Source organism: Elephas maximus, chromosome 17 (genome assembly GCF_024166365.1).
Source record: "Elephas maximus indicus isolate mEleMax1 chromosome 17, mEleMax1 primary haplotype, whole genome shotgun sequence".
NCBI lineage: Eukaryota > Metazoa > Chordata > Mammalia > Proboscidea > Elephantidae > Elephas > Elephas maximus.
Window position 1 is genome coordinate 50,091,451 of NC_064835.1, and position 25,996 is coordinate 50,117,446.

The window sequence follows — 25,996 nt, forward strand, 5'->3', positions numbered from 1 at the left end:
AATTACTAATGTTATATCAGGCACCTCCTTTTTATTCTTTCAAGGTCCTTGTCTCTCACATCATGGAATGTAATACTGCATTCCCTGTAGTTTAATCCTGATGCCCAACACTCTTAAAGTCTTCTAAGGGGACAACTAATTTTCACTTTAGCTAGGTAGAAATTTCTAATCCAGTAGTCTCCTTTTATTTGATTATGTACACCTTTAATACAAATCTTTTAAAGATGTCCCCCAACATATGCTTAGATTTCTATAAATGTATCTATCAATTATATAAACATTTTGTTGTTAGTTGCCAATGAATCAATTCCAACCATGGTGACTCCATGTGTTATAGAGTAACACTGCTCCATAGGGCTTTCAAGGCTGTGACCTTTCGGAAGCAGATCGCCAGGGCTGTCTTCCAAAGTGCCTCTGGGTGGGTGTCGACCACCAACCTTTTTACTAGGTGCACGTACATATTGACATATCAGAAAGTCATATGAACTTACGGCAATAGGAAATTTGCCAACCTGAATTTTTTCTTTATTTTCCTAGATTCAACATTTTCCTTGTGCCCCTATTATGTCTTCTTGTGCATCTCCTATGGCGAATGCACTTCAGTTTGGAAGTCACCGCTCTAATCTACAGCAGTAATCAGAAAACTCTCTAAGATTCTTCCTTGCTTTCCAGGAGCATTTGCTACTTCTGAGATAAGTCACAAATGACTTAGGAGAAAGCCCTTAAAATCCTCTAGTCCCACCAAAAAATAAATTCCATAAGGGTTTGAACTTTGTTCTTTTTATTCTCCAGTGGTATCCCTGGCCCTAGAACATTACCAGGGAATTTCTGTGTCACTGCCATGTTTACCAGCTATCAGACTTCTAAAGTTATGTGCAAAACAATGTGAAGTTGATGATATTTCCAACATGCCCATATTATACCTGAAAGTATGAGTGGCATCCTGTTTTATCTCCTACAGGGTTGGCCCTAATTAAGGTTTGAATATAAGGGTCGACCCTAGAAATCAAACTCTATGGTGGCTGTTGGTGCTGTCCTCCCTAATTAAGCAAATTTATTATTGAGTTCTCAAGGAAAGATCATAGATCTCATCACTCTAATTATATTCTGTTGCAGTGAACTAACTGGTCTCTTTTATAAATGACAGCAAGAACAGACACCTAAGGTGTGTGGCTCACAAATAGAATTCTACAATCCTCAAGAATCCTTGGGTGTATCATGAGAACACTGTGTTAAAAAACCACCAAGTAGTTAAATGTCTGTCACGCAGTGAGGTCCTCTGATGCTTCCCTCATTTAGCCTTATCAAATGGAGGCACTGAGAAGCCTGCCTTATAATAATGCATTCTGCTCTGGAGTAGTGACAGAAGGACCTTGGTGCATTTCACTGAAAAGCTGATAGTAATTCCTATAAAATTGTAACATAGTATGTTTTACTGAAATTAGGCATATACCAAATTGTTAAAAGTTATAATTTATATTATTAGGATTTTGATTTTAGTGAATACAAAAATGATTTAAGAACTGAGATCTTTTTTCTACCTTTAACCATTCTTGTTGGAGTTTATCCCATTCAGAGAAAGAATCCCACAGCAATTGTTTGAGCTTCAATTCAGCACAAACTTCCTCCAAAGCCTCAAACTTGGATACTTCTACCTTTAAAAATATAATAAGCAAAATACATTATTTAATTTTCAGATATAAAGACCTTATGTTATCCTCCCATTAGTAATTCTTGATCAGTGACTACTTGGTAGAATATTTATCCTAAGTGGGGAAAGAAAAAGAGAGATAGAAGCAAATGAGGGGTGGGACCCTACGTATAATTTCTTTTGGAGTGAAAAAATATAGCTCCTTATTTTAAGAACTTAAATATTCTCCAAAGACATAACTAATATAAGCATATTATGTGAATTCTACCTCAATTTGGCACACTCGTGTACATATAGGCCTAGTCTATTTTGGAAAACAGGTAAGTCTTCAGAGGCATGATTTCCTTTAGGGCTTGTACGCTAAATGCTGGAAGAGGGCGAAGATGTTTGTGTGGTAGCTAGCGATGGTAGTGAGGCTGGAGATGTTATGATGGAAAGGGTAGCCTGGTTTTATATCTCTTCCTAATCCCACGGACTGTATCCGAACCTTGTGGAGAGAAAGGTTACAATCTAAAAAAGCCATTTTTCCTGAGAAGATTTGAAGACTGCCTTAGCTGGGTGAGGAAACCTCTGGGAAGTTGGTTGCACAGAATTGTGAGGCCTGTGATACATTAGGGTTTTGACATTTTAGCCCTAAGTCTTCCCTCGAGAGTTAGACATGATTCCATGGACTCTGGACCTACTGGGCTTCTATTCTATCCCGCTAACAGCTTGGAGCTACAGAAGGAAAGCTGCATCTGAGATGATCATAAAAGAATCAGTCAAGTACAGACATGGAGTGCAGAAGACAGGGGGACACATTTCTTCTGTTTCAGGCTCTGGGTAAAGCAACACTATTCCTTCTGATCCATGAAGTGCCCACCTGTTAGCTGTAAATTTTCATCAAACAGTTTTTCCTCCATACCCTTCCTACTGCACACCTTCCTGTCTTGTAAGTCAACTAACTCAGCCTGGGAACAGTTTGCACCCTGTTTCTCTGGCACACAACCTTCTGCCTCATTGTACCAGCTGCACTGCCTTGTGTGAACTCATTATTCTGCAGATTTCTCTTCCAAGCCCTGGGATTTCAAGTGGACAGCTCCTCAAGCACTCGGGCCATCCAGCTGGGGTTCTGGGAGAGATTGGTACATTCCCATACCACATTCAGACATGCTCTGAGGCTTTTGGGTAAACCAACAACACCTCCCTCATTGCTGGTGGGCTCCCTGGCTTTAAGCCTAGGAATATTCTCTTTTTTTATTAGTCTCTAAAAGTGGTCCAGAACACCTGCATCCCTCCCCACTTTCTCCTCATTTTTATAAGGCACATCTTTCAGTCTGTCCAACCTGCCCTTTTGGCCCACCTATCCCCTGGCTTAGCTGAAGATCTCCTCCTTCCATCAAACTGGTACACCAAACCTGAGTAAATCATGCGCTATTCATGGACTCATGGCACACACATGAATCTTATATAAGAGAGAACAGAGGGGCTTTAACTGACCACATTTAAAAATTCACATACATTTTAATGTGGAAACTACAATGCATGATCTGAGAGTTTTCAATAAATCGCAACTACTATTTAATAAGAAGTATGCACTTTTTTATGCACTAATTTTTTTTTTTAATCACTAAACATTTCAAAGGCAGGAAAAAAAATTTTTAAAGGCAGGGAACACATCAAATATTGTGTTTCAGACTGTCCCTAGCCCAGTGGCTAGCACACGGTGTCCAGCAGTGGATGTCTACAGTCACTGTGCTGAAAGTACATGGATTCCACTTTCCATGCACACATTTTAAAAATCTGTAGGGCTGCCGTTACCTTAAAATTCTTCTGATAGGATTTGTATTGAAACGCACGTTTTTGTAGATCATCTACAACTAATTGCAGATCGTTCAACATGACCTTTATTTTGGACTGGTCAGCCGTAATATCCAAAATCTGTGGATCCTGTAAAATTAAAATAGTCTTTGGTTAGGAATTCCTACTTTTTGATGTAGACTAATTAGACTAAATGAATTAAACAATTTCAAAAAAATATTTTCTCCAATTCTCTTTCCACTTAAAAAAAAATATGTTAACATGTTTGCTTCTCCTGAACTTTAAAGCAGTGTATGCCATAAAAAATACATAAATGTATGCAGAAGTGACATGGAGATAACAAGGTTTTTAAACGGTACCTAATGTGTTTTCTCTCATCTGCTTTCATCTCCTGCACTTCTTCAACCAGTGTGACTTCACAGAAGGAGAGGTGAATGTAATAGGGAAGAGAAGGAAGAGGATAGGATATACGGAAAATTTCCATTTTACAAAAAGGGGAAGCAGAAAGTCTTTTGAATTCTGAGAGGGAGGAAAAGAGAAAACAAAGAATAAACAGCCAGACATAAGTTTTCTGGATGACCTGATGGGATTGAAACTTCAGTGAATGAGAATGGAATGGTTCAGCAGGAAAGTAGAAACACCTAACTATGTTTGGGAGAATCTGACAAAATGGGAGCAATCAGACCATTATAGCCATAGCTTGGGGAGGCCAATTGTTCCAGCTCTGGTTCAGCATGGCCCTGCATTCAAAATGGCAATAGGCTCTAGATGATTCTGGCACAAGGAACTGCAGAGAGAATATGGGAGTGTGCATGTGTGTGTGTGTATACATACCTAAGACTAGAAGAGGTGAAAAGCCCCAGGCCACGTGCTACTACAAGCTATTGGCAGGATACTACAAGCTATTGGCGCCAAGCTAGCATGGTGCCTAAAGAACCAGGAAGGACCCTTAGTGAACAATGACCTGGGCACCCAGATACGGACCAGCCAAACTGCATTGGAGGTCGCTCTGGCCCTGAGGGCAGCAAGAGGACCACATACCCCTTCCCTCCATCCACCATGAGGCAATGCAACCTACCCGTAATGGGGCAGGAATGGGAGGGTTGGTGGCAAAGGTGGTCAGGTCTCTTAAGGGCAAAGAAATGCCTGATAGGGAGTTTAAATTTTGAATGGAATTAAAAACTATCCAAAAGAGACCAAGTTAGAATGAAAGAGACATTTTCTGAAATGAACTCAGTTGTTATCAATTGTCAAATTTAGGTTTTTCTCTGCTACTCCCTTTATCAGCAGGCGCTGGGTCTTAACAGCAAGATGGTATAATTTATGCAAAGAATGAAGTTGCAGTTCTTTGCTTAAGGATGATGGTAAATTTATTCCAAATCCTCTGTGGAAGTACTTGTCATCTCACCACATAGAGCGAACCCGCTATTATTTTTGTATATCTGCATCATGCTTTTTACAATACACCATTACACATAAAGCATGTGCTGGTACTTTATGCCTTCTCTAGCAATCTAGCTATACACATATACATTATTCTTAAACAAAAAATAATTAGTCACAATTTCTAATGTCTGCTGTGTATCTAATACAGTATATAGTGCAGCAGTTAATAGCGGACTATTAATCACTGGAAACCCTGGTGGTGCAGTAGTTAAGTGCTACAGCTGCTAACCAAAAGGTCAGCAGTTCGATTCCACCAGGTGCTCCTTGGAACTCTGTGGGGCAGTTCTACTCTGTCCTATAGGGTCACTATGAGTTGGAATCGACTCGACGGCAGCGGGTTATTAATTGCTAGACACAGACTTCCAAAGCTTGAATCCTGGCTCCTCCATTTATTACCTGTGTGATGCCGGGCAAGTTACTTAACCTTCCTGTACTTTAGTTTCCTTCTCTACAAAGTGTGAATGACAAGACTCATAGGTGTTCTGAGAATTAAATGAGTTCAAACATGCAAATATGCACAAGAATGTTCCTAGAAGCATTCTTTATAACTGCCCCAAACTGTAAACAATCCCATTGCCCATCAACCTTGGAATGGATTAGTACATTGTGGCATAAAATGAAATACTATACAGCAATAAAAAGGATAAGTTACATATATCCACACGTGGTGACAAGGATGAAGCTTAGGAATATGAAAAACAAAATAAAGGACACAGTGTATCATTCTATTTCGCTGAAGTTCAATAACAGGCAGAACTAATTTATGGTATTGGAATTTAGGATAGTGGCTGCCTTTGGAGAAGAGGGAAGGATTAATGATTAGAGGGAACACTAAGGGACTTCTGTCGCTGTGTGCCGTCAGTCGATTCTGACTCATAGGGCCTGGTATGACAGCAGAACTTCCCCTGGTTTCCTAGGCTGTAATCTTTATGGGAGCAGATCACCGAGTCTTTTCTCAGAGAGCTGCTATTGGATTTCAACCGCTGAACTTTCAGTTAGTTCCCAGCTGAGCACTTAAACCACTGTGTCACTGGGTGACTTCTAGGGTACCAGTAATGCTCTAGTTCTTGACCTGAGTAGTAGGTATGTGGATTTGTTCACTTTCTGATAATTCATTGAGTTGTAGAATTAGGTACAGTTATGTAGAGTTTTCTCTGTGAGAAAATAAAAAAATAATACAAAAGTGAAATCAACGCCAAGTCGTTAGAACAATACTTGACACAGTAAGCCCCCAAGAAATGTTGGTTATCACGTTTGCATGTCAACACAGAGAAATATGTATTGTACTTTTTAATATCTGCATTATATTCCTTTGAATGGATGTGCTCTAACACATTTTATTAATCTTCTGCTGACGGACATTGAGTTTGTTTCCAATTTTTCTACTTGATTATAAATTTACGTAGTTTTATAGTTCTCCAGTAAGATTTAATGTTAATAGTAAAATAACAGATGATTACAAAATCATACTTGCATGTATGTTGCAGGTAAGAATCACTCAGACATCTATTCTAAAGTCTTTAAAAAATTTCCCCTGTGTCTTTTGTACAATAAAACTGGTACAGATCAACCAAATATTCTTCATTACCATTTATCAATTTATACTCTGCCTCTTTCCAAAGGAGAATTTTCTAATATTGCAGCTAAGCAAACTTTAAAATTGTGACAGTAGCTGTAAAGTGTGCTGGCAAGTTGTAAACATATTAATTTCAAAATAATAAATACAATCCACTAGGAATATAATTCAATGTTACATGTGTACTTTACTTGCAATGGTCTGAAATCTATTCTGTACTTAGAGATTCAAAAACCCTTCCAATTATCAATAGCAGCTCAAAGACACTGTTAATTGGTTAGAATGAAACCATAAAAACAAAAGCTAAATCAGATTAAAAATAAAATATGCTCCTTAAAAGGTTTAAGTGAAACATAACAGTAAAACTTTACCCAGTTTTTTTTTTTTTTAAGTCCTGCTTTAGCTTACCTGTGCTTGCAGCTTTACTTCGTTCACTTCATTGGTAAGCTCTTCAAGATCCCTACCCAAATGCAGACAAAATTGCTTGATGCTTGTATCTCTATCGCCCACTGATTTATCAATGGCATTTCGAACAGCAACGATGGATGGCTTCATAGTTGCAAAAACAGCAAAGTCTTCAGGAGGCGTAGGGACCTGATATTGCTCAATAAGCTTGTACATTTGAATCACTACGTTAGCTTCTTCTTCGAGGCTTTCAATCTAAATAGAAACATTGGTTGCTTGTTAAATGCAACAGAGCCCTATTACACCCTTTATGTTTTTTGTTTGGCTTTTGTTTTTTTAACTGGAAAAGCTCACTGTGCACCGTGAACATTAGTAAATGTGAAAAGTGAGCACCTGAGGAGGGCGTGTAACTTTACAATCAAAGTGGCTGAAGCCGCTGGATGCTAAGTACAGCACGATACAGGTTATCAGGCTCAGGAGGTGAGGTGTTCAGAGCTCAGCACAGTTAGTGTTACGCTTATGTTTATTTTCTCCCTCTCTGTCTGTTTTTGCTCTCTGGTAGGATTAAACAGTGCCAATACTGAGAATTTTCAGAGACAAGGGCTGGGAGGATAAGAGGGGCTGTGGTTCAGCTGTAACATCTGCGCCTCGGGGCATGTGCTGAGCAGTGACGGTCCCACAGCAGCCCCAGGTGTGGGCAGGCCGTGGGCCTCGCTGCATAGCGAAGAACCCAGACCTATGGTTCTTTCAGAGAATCTGCAGCTTCCCAGTATCCTTTCATAAATTCTTTTACTATATCCAACTGACTTCTAAACATCTTCGCTTTGATGAATGCTTACAGTGGACAGTGTATTTGTTGTCTCTCCTTATTTTCTGTCAACTGACTCCCTAATTTGGAGGGACATCCCACTGCCACATGTTAGAGAGGGAGGGGCTGTGTGTGTACAACTTGATCAAGCTTCCTGGTCATAAGCTGAACCAAGCAGCATCAAACCGGGACCTGGATGACCCAGCTCAGTCCTGATTTCTCTCTGACACTGAGAAAAGCTAGCCTCTGCAGCTGTTGGCAGAGGTCCTTTGCTTTCCTGTGCAAACAAAACGCAGGTTCTCAACGTGAGAACATACCCGCAGAGAGGCTTTCAGGAAAATGGTTTTCCATCTCTAGCTTGCCTGACAATCATCTGGAAAGCTTACTAAACACAGACTGCTCAGCTCCTCCCCAGTTTCTGATTCTGCAGGTCACAAGTGCCCAGGTGATGCCAATGCTGCTGGTTTGGGACCACTCTTTGAGAACTACTGTTCTAGAGAAGAGCAGAGATGAGAGATAGAGAGGCGTTTTTGGTTTCCTTATGCTCCTCTCGTCCCTGGTTCCTGTTCTTTTTAAGACCTGGCTGTATCCATGCCTTTGAATTCCAGATATCCCTGTAACTTTAGACTAAATCTACTCATTTTTCTAAGCTAGCTACGTGAGTTACTGCTACTTTCAATCAAAAGTATCCTAACATCTCAAATAAAATTATAAAGGGAATTAATGCTCTCTCCATAAAGATCTGTTCATCTTCCTATATTTTCTGTAACTGGGGTATGTGGATGTCCAGGTTTCTCTGGAAGTGTCCTGGTTTATACTTATCGTCCTGGTATAATGATTAAGAGCACACCTCTTTCACTCTCAAAAATATCCTGGTCAGATGAGGAATTATGTGGCCTGCCCTTCCTATACTGGTTAATGGTACCGCTATCTATCCATCCCTTTTAGAAAGATACCTGTCTTAGTTATTCCAGTGCTGCTACAACAGAAATACCACAAGTGGATGGCTTTAACAAACGGAAGTTCATTCCCTCACAGTTTAGGAAGCTGGAAGTCTGAATTCAGGGGACCACTTCCAGGGGAAGCCTTTCTCTCTGTTGGGCTTTGGGGGAAAGTCCTTGTCGTCAATCTTTCCCTAGTGTAGGAGCTTCTCAATGCAGGGACCCTGGGTTCAAAGGACATGCTCTGCTCCAGGCTCTGCTTTCTTGGTGGTAGGAGGTCCCCCGTCTCTCTGCTTGAGTCTCTATTTTACATCTCAAAAGAAATTGACTCAATATGCAACCTAATCTTGTAGATTGAGTCCTGCCATATTAACATAACTGCCTCTAATCCTGCCTCATTAACATCATAGAGGTAGGATTTACAACATATAGGAAAATCACATCAGATGACCAAATGGTGGACAATCACACAATATTGGGAATGAGGGCCCAGCCAAGCCAACATGAACTTTGGGGGACACAATTCAATCTGTAACAACACGGAAGAGTCATCTTGGACTCCTCTTGCTGATCCCTCATTCAGTTGCCTGCTAAATCCTTCAAATTTTACTTACTTAATATCTCTATAATCCATTCCCTCTCTCCTGTCCTGGACAATACTGCTTTAATCACCATTAATCAGCTTTCTCCATCAAGCACCCTTTCTCCCTAGCACACCAAGCACCATGTCCTGCTGCCTCAAGTCTTTGCACATGGTTTTCCTTCTCCCTGGAACGCCTACCCGAATGTTTGGATGTACCTCACAGCATGACTTAAATACTCCACCCTCTGCAATGCCTGCTGTGGCCCACGGGCAAGGCTCACCACAAACGCCCTAGAGTCCTACCACAGAATCTTACACCTACCCCATTATTGTACCAATCACATTCTAATAACTGTCTGCTTTCATTCTAGACAATAAAAAAAATAAATAAAGAAGCTCCTGGAAAACAGGTTTACTCGTTGTTGTAATCCTTGCTTAGTGGGTGCTCATTAAGCTTGCTGAATTACTGGTTGAAGTTCCAAGATGAGCTGCTTATATGTGCAGAGCATCTCCTTAGGGAAGCTGCTTCCCCAACACACCACCCAGCAATGCACAGACAATGTCTTGGACACAGTCTGGGTTTTCTGCATGGCACACTGACTCTCTTGTTCTGGAACCACAAGGTGACAGCAGTCTACCCTTCACAACCATTGTATACAATGTGATCTCACCTTCCTGTCATAGTTTACAGGACAGGAGATGGTATCTGAATTCATTTACTAGACATTTAGAATTGATATTGGGAGAAAGAGATTCTGTCTCAGTGGCTGGCTAGACTTGCAATGTCTAGCTGCTGGTGGCCATGTCTCTGCTGTTAGATGAAGCAGCAGAAACAGCTTGTCTGCAGAGGGACAGGATAGGAGCAAAGCAGACAGAGAGATGCAGAGAGGAGAGACTGAAAGAGAGCACTACCTGAGTTTCCTACAGCCTCCCCATTCCTGGTTCTAGTCAGTTCCAAAGCCTAGTTATATTCTTGGCTGGGGAGTCCATGAAACACCCTTAAACCTTTAATTAGGGTCTCCATTTTAGCTTAAGCTAGCTAAAGTGAGTTTAGCTTATTTGTCCAAAGAAGCTTAATAAATACAAATAATAATAAGCGTTTGACATCTTTAGAGTCCTGAGGTGACGTATAAGCAAACCTGAGAAAAATCTATAATTATCTGTAAAATTGTTACTTTTGTAGGCATTTGAAATAATCTTCATTATTAACTCTGTTAACAATATATGAGACTATTCAGTTGTTAATGATTTGTTTCGTTCAGTTTGTATTCTTTTTATTTTGCAACATTTCTTCAATTTCCAGGTATTTAAGAAAACAATTTATGTCAATTTCTAATGTTGATGCCAGACTGATATGAGTGAAAGCTTATGAATAACTGACTACTGAAGTCAAATGCTAGGTTGCCTGCCACAGGGAAGACCCTGAGAGGAGGAAACCAAGAGTTCCCAGAGAGAAAGAAGCAAGGGAGACAAAGGAGTGAATGACAGAGAGTGTATGTGAGAGACAGAAAGAGAGAATGTGTGTGTGTGAGTGACAAAGAGAGAGAGAGAGAGACACCTTACCACACCATTTACATCATTTGAATCCTTGAATCTACTGTTCTCTCCCCAACAACTTCTCCACTTAAGGCAGTTTGAGTTGGGTTTCTTTCATTTGTAAGAGAAAGGATCTTGACTACTACACGGATAAAGACTGAGGGCCAAAGACATCCATTATAACTAATATCTAGATCCCAATTTTATTATCATTTACTACAAATAAGAAATACAATGAACTGTAGTTGAGGGCATGGGCTTTGTGGTCAAGGAGATCTCCCTTTAAATCCCATCTCCACCTCATACGAGCTCTGTGATCTTGGGCAACATAACCTGTTTTAGTCCTTGTTTCCTCATCTGTAGAATGAGGATAAATATCATCCATACTCCTCAAATTTTTGTGAAGATTAAAAAATGTAATGCCTGTCAAAAATTTAGTACAGCTCCTGACTTGTACTAAGTTTGATGAATGTTAGCTGTCGTTATTCTGTGACACAGGGTATCTGCTAACTTGGTTTGAAAACGTTTCTGACATCTTGGCAGCCATTTCCTAATCTTCAGTCCCTCACTCTTTCTTGCCATATCTCTCCCTTACCTAGTACTACACCTGGAAATTTGAGTTACATAGTATCATCAACTCACTCTTTCCTGAATTTCATCAAGAAACACTAAGCTGTTGACATATTCTATGGTGGTCGTTGGAACAAACTCCAGTTTATACTCTGCATCTTGTGCCTCAGAAATAATGGCATCCACTTTTTTCTTGCTTTGACGAGGAAGCATAAAATTGAGCACCTATGGAAGAAAAAAACAACAACATGGTTTATAAATACTTGAATATTTCCGTTTTAGTATATATTTTATATACATCCTCATTAGACATTTTTTAAATCAGCAGGCACTGGAAGTAGCAGTGTATATTAAGGGATTTTTTTTTTTCTCATTAAATCACTGCTAGTCAAATGCACCGATAGCGCGTGGTCCCCAGAACAAACAGGATAGGCTGCACAGCTTACTAACATTTGCCTTAATGCCCTCTGTCTTGTAAGTATCCTTCCTGCTTCTTGGACCCTACATATGTACACTGTGGGGGCTCCCCAGCATTCGTTCCACTCCTGCCTTGTTGGGTGGTAGCCACGTGGTTTGAGGGAAATTGACCTCAATTTCTAAGGATGGAGTCTGACTGATCTCTAGGCAAATATGAGCATGCTATCCTCATGTCCTAAACATAAGCATGGTTTAGGGTGGACCTCTGACCTTAGTTAGTCCAACCAGATAGATGTCCAAGGCTTTTGTTTAACTCTGAAGGAGAGTTGTGTGTTCAGAACCCCAATCTCTCTTTCTTTCTCTCTCTGTTTATGAACAAGGGTATAATTAGACTAGGGAGGTGTTTGTGTGTGCATCATTATGAATTAATGTCTCTCAGCTCCAAATCCACTTTTCATGGCCTGTTCTACTCATCAAAACCCATTGCCCTCAAGTCATTCTGACTCATAGCACCCCTATAGGACAGTAGAACTGCCCCAAAGGGTTTCCAAGGAACAGCTGTCAAATGTTCATGGACTGCCAAAAGAATGAACAAATCTGTCTTGGGAGAAGTATAATCAGAACACTCCTTAGAAGCAAGAAGCAAGGATGGCGAGTCTGCGTCTTACATACTTTGGACATGTTTTCAGGAGGGACCAGTTCCTGGAGAAGGACATCATGCTTGGCAAAGCACAGGGTCCTCGGAAAAGAGGAAGACCCTCCACGAGGTGGACTGACACAGTGGCTACAACGAGTTCAAACACAACAACGATTGTAAGGATGGCACCGGACTGGGCAGTGTTTCGTTCCATCGTGCATACATCATCTTTATGTGTGATGTCCTTGATGTCATTCCACAACTGGTCTGGTCTTGGGTCACTAGTGCTCAGTGCGTCAAATCTGTTCTTCAGATGGTCTCTAAATTCAGGTGGGATATACTCAAGGTCATATTTTGGCTCTTGTGGACTTGCTCTGATTTTCTTCAGTTTCAGCTTGAACTTGCGTATGAGCAATTGATGGTCTGTTCCACAGTTGGCCCCTGGCCTTGTTCTGACTGATGACATTGAGCTTTTCAATTGTCTCTTTCCACAGATGTAGTCACTTTGATTCCTGTGTGTTCCATCTGGAGAGGCCCACCTGTATAGTTGCTATTTATGTTGGTGAAAGAAGGTATGTGCAATGAAGAAGTCATTGGTCTTGCAGAATTCTATCATTCAATCTCCAGCATTGTTTCTATTACCAAGGCCATATTTTCCAACTACCTATCCTTCTTTGTTTCCAACTTTCACGTTCCAATCGCCAGTAATTATCAATGAACCTTGACTGCATGTTCAATCAATTTCAGACTGCAGCAGCCGATAAAAATCTTCTATTTCTTCATCTTTGGCCTTAGCGGTTGGTGAGCAAATTTGAATAATAGTCGTATTAACTTGTCTTCCTTGTACACGTATGGATATTATCCTGTCACTGACAGCATTGTACTTCAGGATAGATGTTGAAATGTTCTTTTTTTTTTTTTTAAATTAACTTTTATTAAGCTTCAGGTGAACATTTACAAATCCAATCAGTCTGTCACATGTAAGTTTACATACATCTTACTCCCTTCTCCCACTTGCTCTCCCCCATTGAGTCAGCCCTTTCAGTCTCTCGTTTCGTGCCAATTTTGCCAGCTTCCCTCTCTCTCTATCTTCCCATCCCCCCTCCAGTCAAGAGTTGCCAACACACTCTCAAGTGTCCACCTGATTTAATTAGCTCACTCTTCATCAGCATCTCTCTCCCCCCTGCTGACCAGTCCCTTTCATGTCTGATGAGTTGTCTTCGGGGATGGTTCCTGTCCTGTGCCAACAGAAGGTCTGGGGAGCATTGCCGCCGGGATTCCTCTAGTCGCAGTCAGACCATTAAGTATGGTCTTTTTATGAGAATTTGGGGTCTGCATCCCACTGATCTCCTGCTCCCTCAGGAGTTCTCTGTTGTGCTCCCTGACAGGGCAGTCATCGATTGTGGCCAGGCACCAACTAGTTCTTCTGGTCTCAGGATGATGTAGGTCTCTGGTTCATGTGGCCCTTTCTGTCTCTTGGGTTCTTAGTTGTCATGTGACCATGGTGTTCTTCATTTTCCTTTGCTCCAGGTGGGTTGAGACCAATTTATGCATCTTAGATGGCCGCTTGTTAGCATTTAAGACCCCAGACGCCACATTTCAAAGTGGGATGCAGAATGTTTTCATAATAGAATTATTTTGCCAATTGACTTAGAAGTCCCCTCAAACCATGTTCCCCAGACCCCCGCCCCTGCTCTGCTGACCTTTGAAGCATTCATTTTATCCCGGAAAGCTCTTTGCTTTTAGTCCAGTTCAATTGGGCTGACCTTCCATGTATTGAGTGTTGTCTTTCCCTTCACCCAAAGCAGTTCTCATCTACTGATTGATCAATAAAAAACCCTCTCCCTCCCTCCCTCCCTCCCCCCTTCGTAACCACAAAAGTATGTGTTCTTCTCAGTTTTTACTATTTCTCAAGATCTTATAATAGTGGTCTTATACAATATTTGTCCTTTTGCCTCTGACTCATTTCGCTCAGCATAATGCCTTCCAGATTCCTCCATGTTATGAAATGTTTCAGAGATTCGTCACTGTTCTTTATCGATGCGTAGTATTCCATTGTGTGAATATACCACAATTTATTTACCCATTCATCCGTTGATGGACACCTTGGTTGCTTCCAACTTTTTGCTATTGTAAACAGAGCTGCAATAAACATGGGTGTGCATATATCTGTTTGTGTGAAGGCTCTTGTATTTCTAGGGTATATTACGAGGAGTGGGATTTCTGGGTTGTATGGTAGTTCTATTTCTAACTGTTTAAGATAATGCCAGATGGATTTCCAAAGTGGTTGTACCATTTTACATTCCCACCAGCAGTGTATGAGAGTTCCAATCTCTCTGCAGCCTCTCCAACATTTATTATTTTGTGTTTTTTGGATTAATGCCATTCTAGTTGGTGTGAGATGGAATCTCATCGTAGTTTTAATTTGCATTTCTCTAATGGCTAACGATCGGGAGCATTTTCTCACGTATCTGTTGGCTGCCTGAATATCTTCTTTAGTGAAATGTGTGTTCATATCCTTTGCCCACTTCTTGATTGGGTTGTTTGTCTTTTTGTGGTTGAGTTTTGACAGAATCATGTAGATTTTAGAGATCAGGCGCTGGTCGGAGATGTCGTAGCTGAAAATTCTTTCCCAGTCAGTAGGTGGTCTTTTTACTCTTTTGGTGAAGTCTTTAGATGAGCATAGGTGTTTGATTTTTAGGAGCTCCCAGTTATCTGGTTTCTCTTCATCATTTTTGGTAATGTTTTGTATTCTGTTTATGCCTTGTATTAGGGCTCCTAGGGTTGTCCCTATTTTTTCTTCCATGATCTTTATCATTTTAGTCTTTATGTTTAGGTCTTTGATCCACTTGGAGTTAGTTTTTGTGCATGGTGTGAGGTATGGGTCCTGTTTCATTTTTTTACAAATGGATATCCAGTTATGCCAGCACCATTTGTTAAAAAGACTATCTTTTCCCCAATTAACTGACACTGGTCCTTTGTCAAATATCAGTTGCTCATACGTGGATGGATCTATGTCTGGGTTCTCAATTCTGTTCCATTGGTCTATGTGCCTGTTGTTGCACCAGTACCAGGCTGTTTTGACTACTGTGGCTGTATAATAGGTTCTGAAATCAGGTAGAGTGAGGCCTCCCACTTTCTTCTTCTTTTTCAATAATGCTTTGCTTATCCGGGGGATCTTTCCCTTCCATATGAAATTGGTGATGTGTTTCTCTATCCCCTTAAAATATGACATTGGAATTTGGATCGGAAGTGTGTTATATGCATAGATGGCTTTTGGTAGAATAGACATTTTCACTATGTTAAGTCTTCCTATCCATGAGCAGGGTATGTTTTTCCACTTAAGTATGTCCTTTTGAATTTCTTGTAGTAGAGCTTTGTAGTTTTCTTTGTATAGGTCTTTTACATCCTTGGTAAGATTTATTCCTAAGTATTTTATCTTCTTGGGGGCTACTGTGAATGGTATTGATTTGGTTATTTCCTCTTCGATGTTCTTTTTGTTGATGTAGAGGAATCCAAGTGATTTTTGTATGTTTATTTTATAACCTGAGACTCTTCCAAACTCTTCTATTAGTTTCAGTCGTTTTCTGGAGGATTCCTTAGGGTTTTCCGTGTATACGATCATGTCATCTGCAAATAGTGATAGCTTTACTTCCTCCTTGCCAATCCGGATACCCTTTATTTCTTTGTCTAGCCTAATTGCCCTGGCTAGGACTTCAAGTACGATGTTGAATAAGAGTGGTGATAAAGGGCATCCTTGTCTGGTTCCCGTTTTCAAGGGAAATGCTTTCAGGTTCTCTCCATTTAGAGTGATATTGGCTGTTGGCTTTGCATAGATGCCCTTTATTATGTTGAGGAATTTTCCTTCAATTCCTATTTTGGTAAGAGTTTTTATCATAAATGGGTGTTGAACTTTGTCAAATGCCTTTTCTGCATCAATTGATAAGATCATGTGGTTTTTATCTTTTGTTTTATTTATGTGATGGATTACATTAATGGTTTTTCTGATATTAAACCAGCCTTGCATACCCGGTATAAATCCCACTTGATCAGGGTGAATTATTTTTTTGATGTGTTGTTGGATTCTATTGGCTAGAATTTTGTTGAGGATTTTTGCATCTATGTTCATGAGGGATATAGGTCTATAATTTTCTTTTTTTGTAATGTCTTTACTTGGTTTTGGTATCAGGGAGATGGTAGCTTCATAGAATGAGTTGGGGAGTATTCCGTCTTTTTCTATGCTTTGAAATACCTTCAGTAGTAGTGGTGTTAAGTCTTCTCTGAAGGTTTGGTAAAACTCTGCAGTGAAGCCGTCTGGGCCAGGACTTTTTTTTGTTGGAAGTTTTTTGATCACCGTTTCAATCTCTTTTTTTGTTATGGGTCTATTTAGTTGTTCTACTTCTGAATGTGTTAGTTTAGGTAGGTAGTGTTTTTCCAAGAATTCATCCATTTCTTCTAGGTTTTCAAATTTGTTAGAGTACAATTTTTCGTAGTAATCTGAAATGATTCTTTTAATTTCATTTGGTTCTGTTGTGATGTGGTCCTTCTCGTTTCTTATTCAGGTTGTTTCCTTTCCTGTATTTCTTTAGTCAGTCTAGCCAGTGGTTTATCAATTTTGTTAATTTTTTCAAAGAACCAGCTTTTGGCTTTGTTAATTCTTTCAATTGTTTTTCTGTTCTCTAATTCATTTAGTTCAGCTCTAATTTTTATTATTTGTTTTCTTCTGGTGCCTGATGGGTTCTTTTGTTGCTCACTTTCTATTTGTTCAAGTTGTAGGGACAGTTCTCTGATTTTGGCTCTTTCTTCTTTTTGTATGTGTGCATTTATTGATATAAATTGGCCTCTGAGCACTGCTTTTGCTGTGTCCCAGAGGTTTTGATAGGAAGTATTTTCATTCTCGTTCCATTCTATGAATTTCCTTATTCCCTCCTTGATGTCTTCTATAACCCTGTCTTTTTTCAGGAGGGTATTGTTCATATTCCAAGTATTTGATTTCTTTTCCTTAGTTTTTCTGTTATTGATTTCTAGTTTCATTGCCTTGTGGTCTGAGAAGATGCTTTGTAATATTTCGATGTTTTGGACTCTGCAAAGGTTTGTTTTATGACCTAATATGTGGTCTATTCTGGAGAATGTTCCACGTGCACTAGAAAAAAAAGTATATTTTGCAGCAGTTGGGTGGAGAGTTCTGTATAAGTCAATGAGGTCAAGTTGGTTGATTGTTGTAAGTAGGTCTTCCGTGTCTCTATTGAGCTTCTTTCTGGATGTCCTGTCCTTCTCCAAAAGTGGTGTGTTGAAGTCTCCTACTATAATTGTGGAGGTGTCTATCTCACTTTTCAATTCTGTTAAAATTTGATTTATGTGTCTTGCAGCCCTGTCATTGGGTGCATAAATATTTAATATGGTTATGTCTTCCTGATCAATTGTCCCTTTTATCATTATATAGTGTCCTTCTTTATCCTTTGTTGTGGATTTAAGTCTAAAGTCTATTTTGTCAGAAATTAATATTGCTACTCCTCTTCTTTTTTGCTTATTGTTTGCTTGATATATTTTTTTCCATCCTTTGAGTTTTAGTTTGTTTGTGTCTCTAAGTCTAAGGTGTGTCTTCATTTGGGAAAGATTTTGATTCTTTTGTTTGGGGGGTTGGAGAAGCTGTCATGGTCTGTTTCTTTACGTGGTTTGATATGGACTGCTGTCTCCGAGCCATCACTGTGAAACTAGTTTTTCCAGAAAATCCGCTGACTGGTACGCTGGCTCCTGGCTCTGAAAACAATCGCTGTCTCCCCGTATTTGTTCGTTCTCCGTCTCTAAATCTGTGTTTGTTGTTCAGAGTTCGTAGATTGTTATGTATGTGATCGATTCACTTGTTTTTCCGAGTCTTTGTTGCAAGAGGGATCCGCGGTAGCGTCCACCTTGTCCGCCATCTTGACCCCGCCTCTGAAATGTTCTTTTTGACGATGAATGCAACACCATTCCTCTTCAAGTTGTCATTCCCAGCATAGTAAACTATAAGATTTTCCAATTCAGAATGGCCAATACCAGTCCATTTCAGCTCACTAATACCTAGGATATCAATGTTTATGCATTCCATTCATTTTTGATGATTTCCAATTTTCCTAGATTCATACTTTGTGCATTCCAGGTTCCGATTATTAACAGATGGTTGCAGCTGTTTCTTCTCATTTTGAGTTGTGCCACATCAGCAAAGGAAGGTCCCGAAAGCTTCACTCCATCCACGTCATTAAGGTCGACTTTACTTTGAGAAGGCAGGTCTTCCCCAGTCATCTTTTGAGTGCCTTCTAACCTGGGGGGCTCATCTTCCAGCACTATATCAATGTTCTGCTGGTATTCATAAGGTTTTCACTGGCTAATGCTTTTCGGAAGTAGCCTCCTGGGTCCTTCTTCCTAGTCTGTCTTAGTCTGGAAGCTCAGCTGAAACCTGTCCTCCATGGGTGACCCTGCTGGTATCTGAATACTGGTGTCATGGCTTCCAGCATTACAGCAACACACAAGCCCCCACAGTATGACAAACTGACAGACACGTGTGGGGTACGTAACATAGTTTGTTTATACATTCATCTGTTGATGGGTACTTAGGTTGTTTCCATCTTTTTGCTATTGTGAATAATGATGCGATGAACATGGGTATGTATATGTCTATTCATGTGACAGCTCTTATTTCTCTAGGATATATTTCTAAGAGTGAGGTTGCTGGATCCTATGGTATCTCTATTTCTACTTTTTTAAGGAAGCACCATAACATTTTCCAAAACGGATGTACTGTTTTGCATTCCCACCAGCAGTGCGTAAGGGGTCCAATCTCCCCAAAGCCTTTCCAACATTTGTTATTTTCTGTGGTTTTTGTTTTGTTTTGTGTTGTTTTTTGATTAGTGCCAGTAAAGAGGTCCTTTCTAGCAACTGGTCTTTCCTGAGGACATGTCCATAATAAGCAAGCTGAATTCTCGCCATCTTTACTTCTAAGGAACATTCTTCTAAGGCTGATTTGTTCATTCTTTTGAAATTCCATAGTCTATTCCATATTTACCAACACCACAGTTAGAACTCATCATTTTCTGTCTTCCTTTTTCATTGTCCAACTTTCACTAGAAGATGTATATTCAAGCAAGTTTTGTTGGTATGGAATCTCAGCTACTTCTCTGCCATCTAGTAAGCCACTGACATTCCCTCATCAACAAGATCTAGACCTCAGCCATGGTAGTGATGGTGGCGGTAGGGATTCTTCCTAGAGTGCTCTATCTCTGTCTTAGAGGTAGCAGATGCTTCTTATATCTGGTAGTCCTATATTCTTTATAGTTCTCTTTACTTCTTAATATCCAATCTCTAGTTACTCCACTCTGCTATTATAGTTAATAATCCTTTACATCAACCTTTCTTTCTTTAAATTCATTTGTTTTCTGTCTCCTGATCTGAATTAGGCTAATACAGTATATGTGGGAGTGTGATGTAAAGTATATTTCTTATTGAGGTTGCAATTCCAAAAGTTTGAAAAATACTACTTTGGTCATACCAGGTATATAGTTGTTGTTGTTAGGTGCTGTCTTAGTCATCTAGTACTGCTATAACAGATATACCACAAGTGGATGGCTTTAACAAAGAGAAATCTATTCTCTCACAGTCTAGTAGGTTACGAGTGCAAATTCAGGATGTCACCTCCAGGGGAAGGCTTTCTTTCTCTGTCGACTCTGGAGGAAGGTCCTTGTCCTCAATCATCCTCTAGTCGAGGAGCTTCTCAAGCACAGGGACCTGGTGTCCAAAGGATGTGCTGTGCTCCTGGTGCTGCTTTCTTGGTGGTATGAGGTCCACAACTCTGTGTTTGCTTCCCTTTTATCTCTTAAAGTATAAACTGTGGTTCAGGCCACACTCCAGGGAAACTCCCTCCACACTGGAACACACTAATCCTCTTAACATAAAACTACAATCACAAAATGGAAGACAACCACACAATACTGGGAATCATGGCCTAACCAAGTTGATACATGCATTTTTGGGGGGACATAACTTGATCTATGACAGGTGCCCTCGAGTCGCTTCTGACTCGTAGTGACCCTATGTACAACAGAACGAAATACTGCCCAGTCCTGAGCAATCCTCGTGATCACTGCTATGCTTGAGCCCATTGTTGCAGCCACTGTGTCAATCCATCTTGTTGAAGGTCTTCCTCTTTTTTCACTGACCCTCAACTTTACCAAGTATCATGTCCTTCTCCAGGGACTGATTCCTCCTGATAACATGCCCAAAGTATGTGAGACCAAATCTTGCCATCCTTGCTTCTAAGGAACATTCTGGCTGTGCTTCTTCCAAGACAGATTTCTTCATTCCTTTGGCAGTCCATGGTGTATTCAATATTCTTTGCCAACACCATAATTCGAAGGCATCAATTCTTCTTTGGTCTTCCTTATTCATTGCCTAGCTTTCAGGTGCACAGGAGATTATTGAAAACACAATGGTATGTGTCAGGCACACCTTAGCCCTTAAAGTGACATCTTTGCTTTTGAACATTTTATAAAGAGGTCTTTTGCAGCAGATTCACCCAATGCAATGCGTCTTTTGATTTCTTGACTGCTGCTTCCATGGCTGTTGATTGTGGATCCAAGTAAAATGAAATCCTTGACAACATCAATCTTTTCTCCATTTATCATGATGTTGCATATTGGTCCAGTTGTGAGGATTTTTGTTTTCTTTATGTTGAGGTGTAATCCATACTGAAGGCTGTAGTCTTTGGTCTTTATCAGTAAGTGCTTCAAGTCCTCTTCTTCAGCAAACGAGGTTGTGTCATCTACATAACACGTGGGGGAGGTATATAGTAGAGCTCAAAAATGTCTGTGGAAATTGAATTGAATTTACTCCAACCATATTTTTTTCTTTTCTTTTTTTTTTTTTAAAAACAAATGAATAAACAAAGCTGCAGAAGAAAGCCTAATGCCATACAACTCATCAGTGACAGAACAGAGACTAGCACTTGGCTCTGCAGTCTTTAATATAGTGCTCTGCCCTCTGTCATCTATAGTAGAGTCAGCAAACATCTTCTGTAAAGGGTCAGGTAGTAAATAATCCGGCTTTGCAAGTGATACAGTCTGTGTTTCAACTATAGGTAGACCCCGACTTATGACGCGGTTCCATTCTGACAACTCTGTACTAAGTCAGTTCTGATGAAAGTTGAATACTTCTTTTTTTTTTAGTTTTCATATTATTGCCTTTTATTATCAGTGTCTTTATACATTCGATCTTTGAACATCTGCAAGTGAACATCTGAGAATGATAACATCAGGAAATTACATGCTGCAACACTGTATATAGTGAAAAATACATAGTCCTAAAGATAAGATGTGAAAAAAAAGACGACAGTTGTGAGATTCATTGTAACTTGAATACGTCATAAACTGGGACTACCTGTACTCAACTCTGCCCTAGTAGTGAGAAAGTAGGCATAAACAATATGTATACAAATATATAGTAAAACTCTATGTACAAAACAACTGGCAGGCTAGAATGGACCTGTGTACTATAGTTTGCTGATCCCTGCTCTACGCCACTGTCTCTCTGGAAGTATCTGAGAGACATGTATAATCTGGCTCCTAAAAAAAGACCTGAAAGTTACTGCACAACCAATGCAAATTTCTCTAGCTCTAAAACTCACCAAAACATAATCAAACCTTCGTGGGCAGTACCAGATCTGGAAATGATCCCCTAAATTGATCTCAGCATTTAGAATCAACCTGCATTCCCGAGGCCCAAATCCCACCAGGACACTGAGCTATTACGGTGGGATCTCTTTTGCAGGAAGCCTTGAAATATTCCAACAAAGGATAAAGGAGTGAGAATAAGAGACTAATCTGAGCCCTGCAGTCCCCTCTCTTCCTTTGACTGAAAGCTGACTGCGCTGGAGGCAGAAAGAAGAATATGGGACTTTTCCTAAAAGTTAAGGAGGTTCAGTAGTCTTATGTTAATTTTAAATGTTTTCAACATCAGGAAGTAAAGATATGGGTTTTTTGCAGTAAAAAATCATAAAACAATTGTAGAGACCATAATAAATTTTCTCCCTAGTTCATACTTACCTCTAAGCATCGCAAAGGTGATGGAATTAATTTTTCTTTTAGCAGCTTAGTGTCAATGAGCAGCAATCCTACATTCCTGGTAGGTCTTAGAGCCACTGCATCCTTGTGCTGTTTGTGATACTTTTCCAGTTGTTCACTAAAGAATTGCACATCTACATAATTTATATAAAGTGTAAAATGTACTACATTAGATTTTAAAGGACCAATGAGAAAATAAATTAAAAATCATTGCATTAATAAATTTACACATGTACTTATTACATTCCATGGATAGACTACCTTGTATAGCTTTGAAATGTTAATTCAGAATGCTTTGTAATATTTTATTTGTGTAACAAATGAATATTATAATATCTCCTATTGAGAGATAACAGATGGAAAAAACTTATAATTGCATTAGAGAATCCAGTCTGGAATGAACTAGATTCTAGAGTTAGATTTGTCTGAAGCTAGGCTTAACCTAAGGGGTCTCCCACATGATACCTCAAATGAAAGCATTTTGAGGATATTAACAACAAAAAAAATCTCAAAGCACAAGAGGTCAAGCGTAGGTAAATGCGTCTCCAGTCTTCTTCCCAATGCTTCTCTGCCACTCCTGCTCCCAACATCATGGTGAAGGCCTTTGTCAATTTGCACCTGGCAAATGTTGCGATTGCATTTTTTAATCTTGCTGCTTCCATTTCCTCCCTTATCCAGTCCACCTGGTACTGGGGAAGTTCGGTTATCCTTGAATACACTTTTGTCACCCTATAGGTCAAAAACAGCTCTTTCTAAAAGAAATATAATTCTAAACTCCTGTTTATCTTTCAAAATTCTGTATCCTCTGAGCCCCTAGGGATTTAGCTAACTTTATTTCCTGTGACTTCTGGTGCTTGGGTCGGATTGATTTCCTCCCTTTCCTCTCCCATGCCTCCCTCCCCCAACCCAAGGAGAAAAGGGTGTTGGTTCCTGCCTTTATTCATACTATGTGCAGTCCTGCATATAAGGGGCAGTTTGACATAGTATAAAGAACAAACCAGACAGGGTGTTAGAAGACCTGGGTGTAAGACTTCCTTTTAACCTCTATGTGGCTTTGGGTAGGTCACGTAATCCTTCTGAGACTCGCCTTCTTTATAATACAAAATGGGGACAATTACCTGTCCTACCCATTTCAGAAGTTTTGATGTATGTGTGTTTCTGAGAACTGGCAAAATAAGGTTATCAAATGATCCCTGGTAAAGAAACATGTATTTTCCAAACTTACTTAAGCAGAGTCTTTTTTTCATGGTATGAAATTATCCTTCAGAATAGTGGTCCAAGGAAAACCAGTTTGGGAAAGACTAATTTGGTTCAACACTCTCATTTTACATATAAAAACAACTGAGATCAATAGAGGTTCAATGACATGGCCATGGTCACACAGCCAAAGAAAAATAAAAGAATAAGGATTATTAGAAAAGAAATACCATTCATTTTCTGTCTCTTTTTGAGGAAGGAGAGGCAGTATGCATAATGTTTAGTAAGCGCACAGGCTTTCAAGTCAGAGAAACCCTTCTCTCAACCACTTGCTGCATAATGTCGAAGTTGCCTTATCTCTACGTATCTTGGTTTCCTTATTTGTAAAATGGGAATGCTAAGATAAACCTCATAGAAGTGTGAGGATTAGATAAGATCCCTGAAATTATTAGGAAACAGTGTAAGTATAGAAATCATTAGTAAACACTGACATTTATAGGAATTCAATACTAAGATGTGGCTGATTATGTCAGGAACACAAAACCTGGCCCTGATCATCCTCTGGGGGCAATCAGGGGACGGTCTGGAAAAAAACTTAGATAAAAAGATGCTCATTAAGTATCTGCAATAAGTATCAGGCATTGTTGTAGTAGTTTGAGAGCGTTAGATAACAGGCAAAACTTGGTATCCAAGGGGTAAAGCTAACTTCTATCAGCTTCTGACAAACAACTGGATTTAGAGGGTTAGGAAGTACCAGGGAGCTGTAACGAGGAGGAGAACACGGTTCAGGAGTCCAGACCAAGTACTCCAAAAGCCCAGCCAACAAACAGTTAATACCTGCAAGCTCTGGTTCTAGGACTGGTTTCCAAGGCAGGACTGACAAGTTAAGATAAGACAAAATTAAGGGTAACCTGGAAGTCTGGTGACCTCACTCAGATGGGAACTTGGCAAAGGATCAAGAGTTATGTGGTGTTGTGAATGTGGTAGCAGAAGGACAGCAGGAGGCCAGGAGGCGTTGAGCTCAAGGATGTGAGAAGGTTTAAGAAATGAGAACTTTTTATGTGTATTAGGCACACCTCATGGGATGAAATGCCAGGGTCTATACCTTACAGCCCCTGTGGTGCCATGTCACAGCACACGAGGCATCATACCCCTGTCAGTTTACTTTGGTCCAGCACACACTTTGTTTCAGTATGACAGCATTGTCAAAGACCAGTAATAGACTTGTCTATTTTATTTTTCTTCCTAAATTGGGATCCCCCTTTTCTCTCTCTAGGAAGTCAGTGTCTTAAAAAATGGGGTCTGTTTTAGATTTTAAAAACTTAAGGGAACTTACACCATATAAAAATATCAAGTTAAAATAGATTGACAACCTAAATATATAAGCTAAAGCCATATAACTCTTAGGAAAAAATAAAGGTAAATTTTCATGACTTGGATTTGGCGATAGATTCTTAGCTATGATACCAAAAGCATGAGTAACAAAAGAAAATATAAATCAGACTTCATCAAAATTAAAAAGAAAATTGTGTATCAAAGGACATTATGAAGGAAGTGAAAAAAACCCCCCTGCAAATCACATATCTGATAAGAGTCTAGTATCCAGGATATACAAAGAACTCTTGTAAGTCAACAACAAAAAGACAAACAATTAAAAAAATGGGCAAAGATCTTGAATAGACATTTCTCCAAAGAAGATATACAAATGGCCAACAAGCCCATTAGTTGTTAGGGAAATACAAATCAAAACCACAATAAAGTACCATTTGCGCTCACTAAAAAAAAAAAATGACTATATTGATAAAAATTGAAAATAACAAGTGTCGGCAAGGCTGTGGAGAAATGGGGACACTTGTACATTGCTAGTAGGAATGCAAAATGGTTCAGCCGCTGTGGAAAACCGCTTGGCACTTCCTCAAAAAGTTAAACAGAGGATTACCATGTGATTCTTCACAGCGTCATTATTTACAATAGCCAAAAGGTGAAACCAATGCAAATGCCCATCAAAGGATAAATGGATAAACTGTGACATAGACACACAGTGAATTATTATTCAGCCACAAAATGGAATGAAGTAGTGATATACGCTACAATGTGGATGAATCTCCAAAACATTGTGATAAGTGAAAGAAGGTAGCTACAAAAGGTCATACACTGTATGATTCCATTCACATAAAATATCCAGAATCAATCCATCAATCTATAGAGACAGAACACAGATTGGTGGTTGCGTGGATCAGAGGAGGTGGAAAAGGGTAAAGGCTGCTTGATGGGTAAGGGATTTTTCTCTGGAGTGAGGGAAATGTTTTGAAATTGGATAGAAATTGTAGTTACACAA

At 39.7% G+C, this 25,996-nt stretch overlaps 1 protein-coding gene across 3 annotated transcripts in view; it reads right to left on the reverse strand.

Moving 5' to 3' along the window:
• The window catches only part of DNAH6 (dynein axonemal heavy chain 6), a 315,642-nt gene that overhangs the window by 216,340 nt on the left and 73,306 nt on the right, over positions 1–25,996 (reverse strand). For all 3 annotated transcript variants that reach the window (XM_049856189.1, XM_049856188.1, XM_049856190.1), the window contains exons 13-17: positions 22,444–22,595; positions 11,389–11,541; positions 6,882–7,133; positions 3,452–3,580; positions 1,542–1,655 (exon numbers count right to left, since the gene is read on the reverse strand). In XM_049856189.1, coding sequence (XP_049712146.1) covers positions 1,542–1,655; positions 3,452–3,580; positions 6,882–7,133; positions 11,389–11,541; positions 22,444–22,595 — 800 coding nt within the window. The remainder of the gene's footprint in view (positions 1–1,541; positions 1,656–3,451; positions 3,581–6,881; positions 7,134–11,388; positions 11,542–22,443; positions 22,596–25,996) is intronic.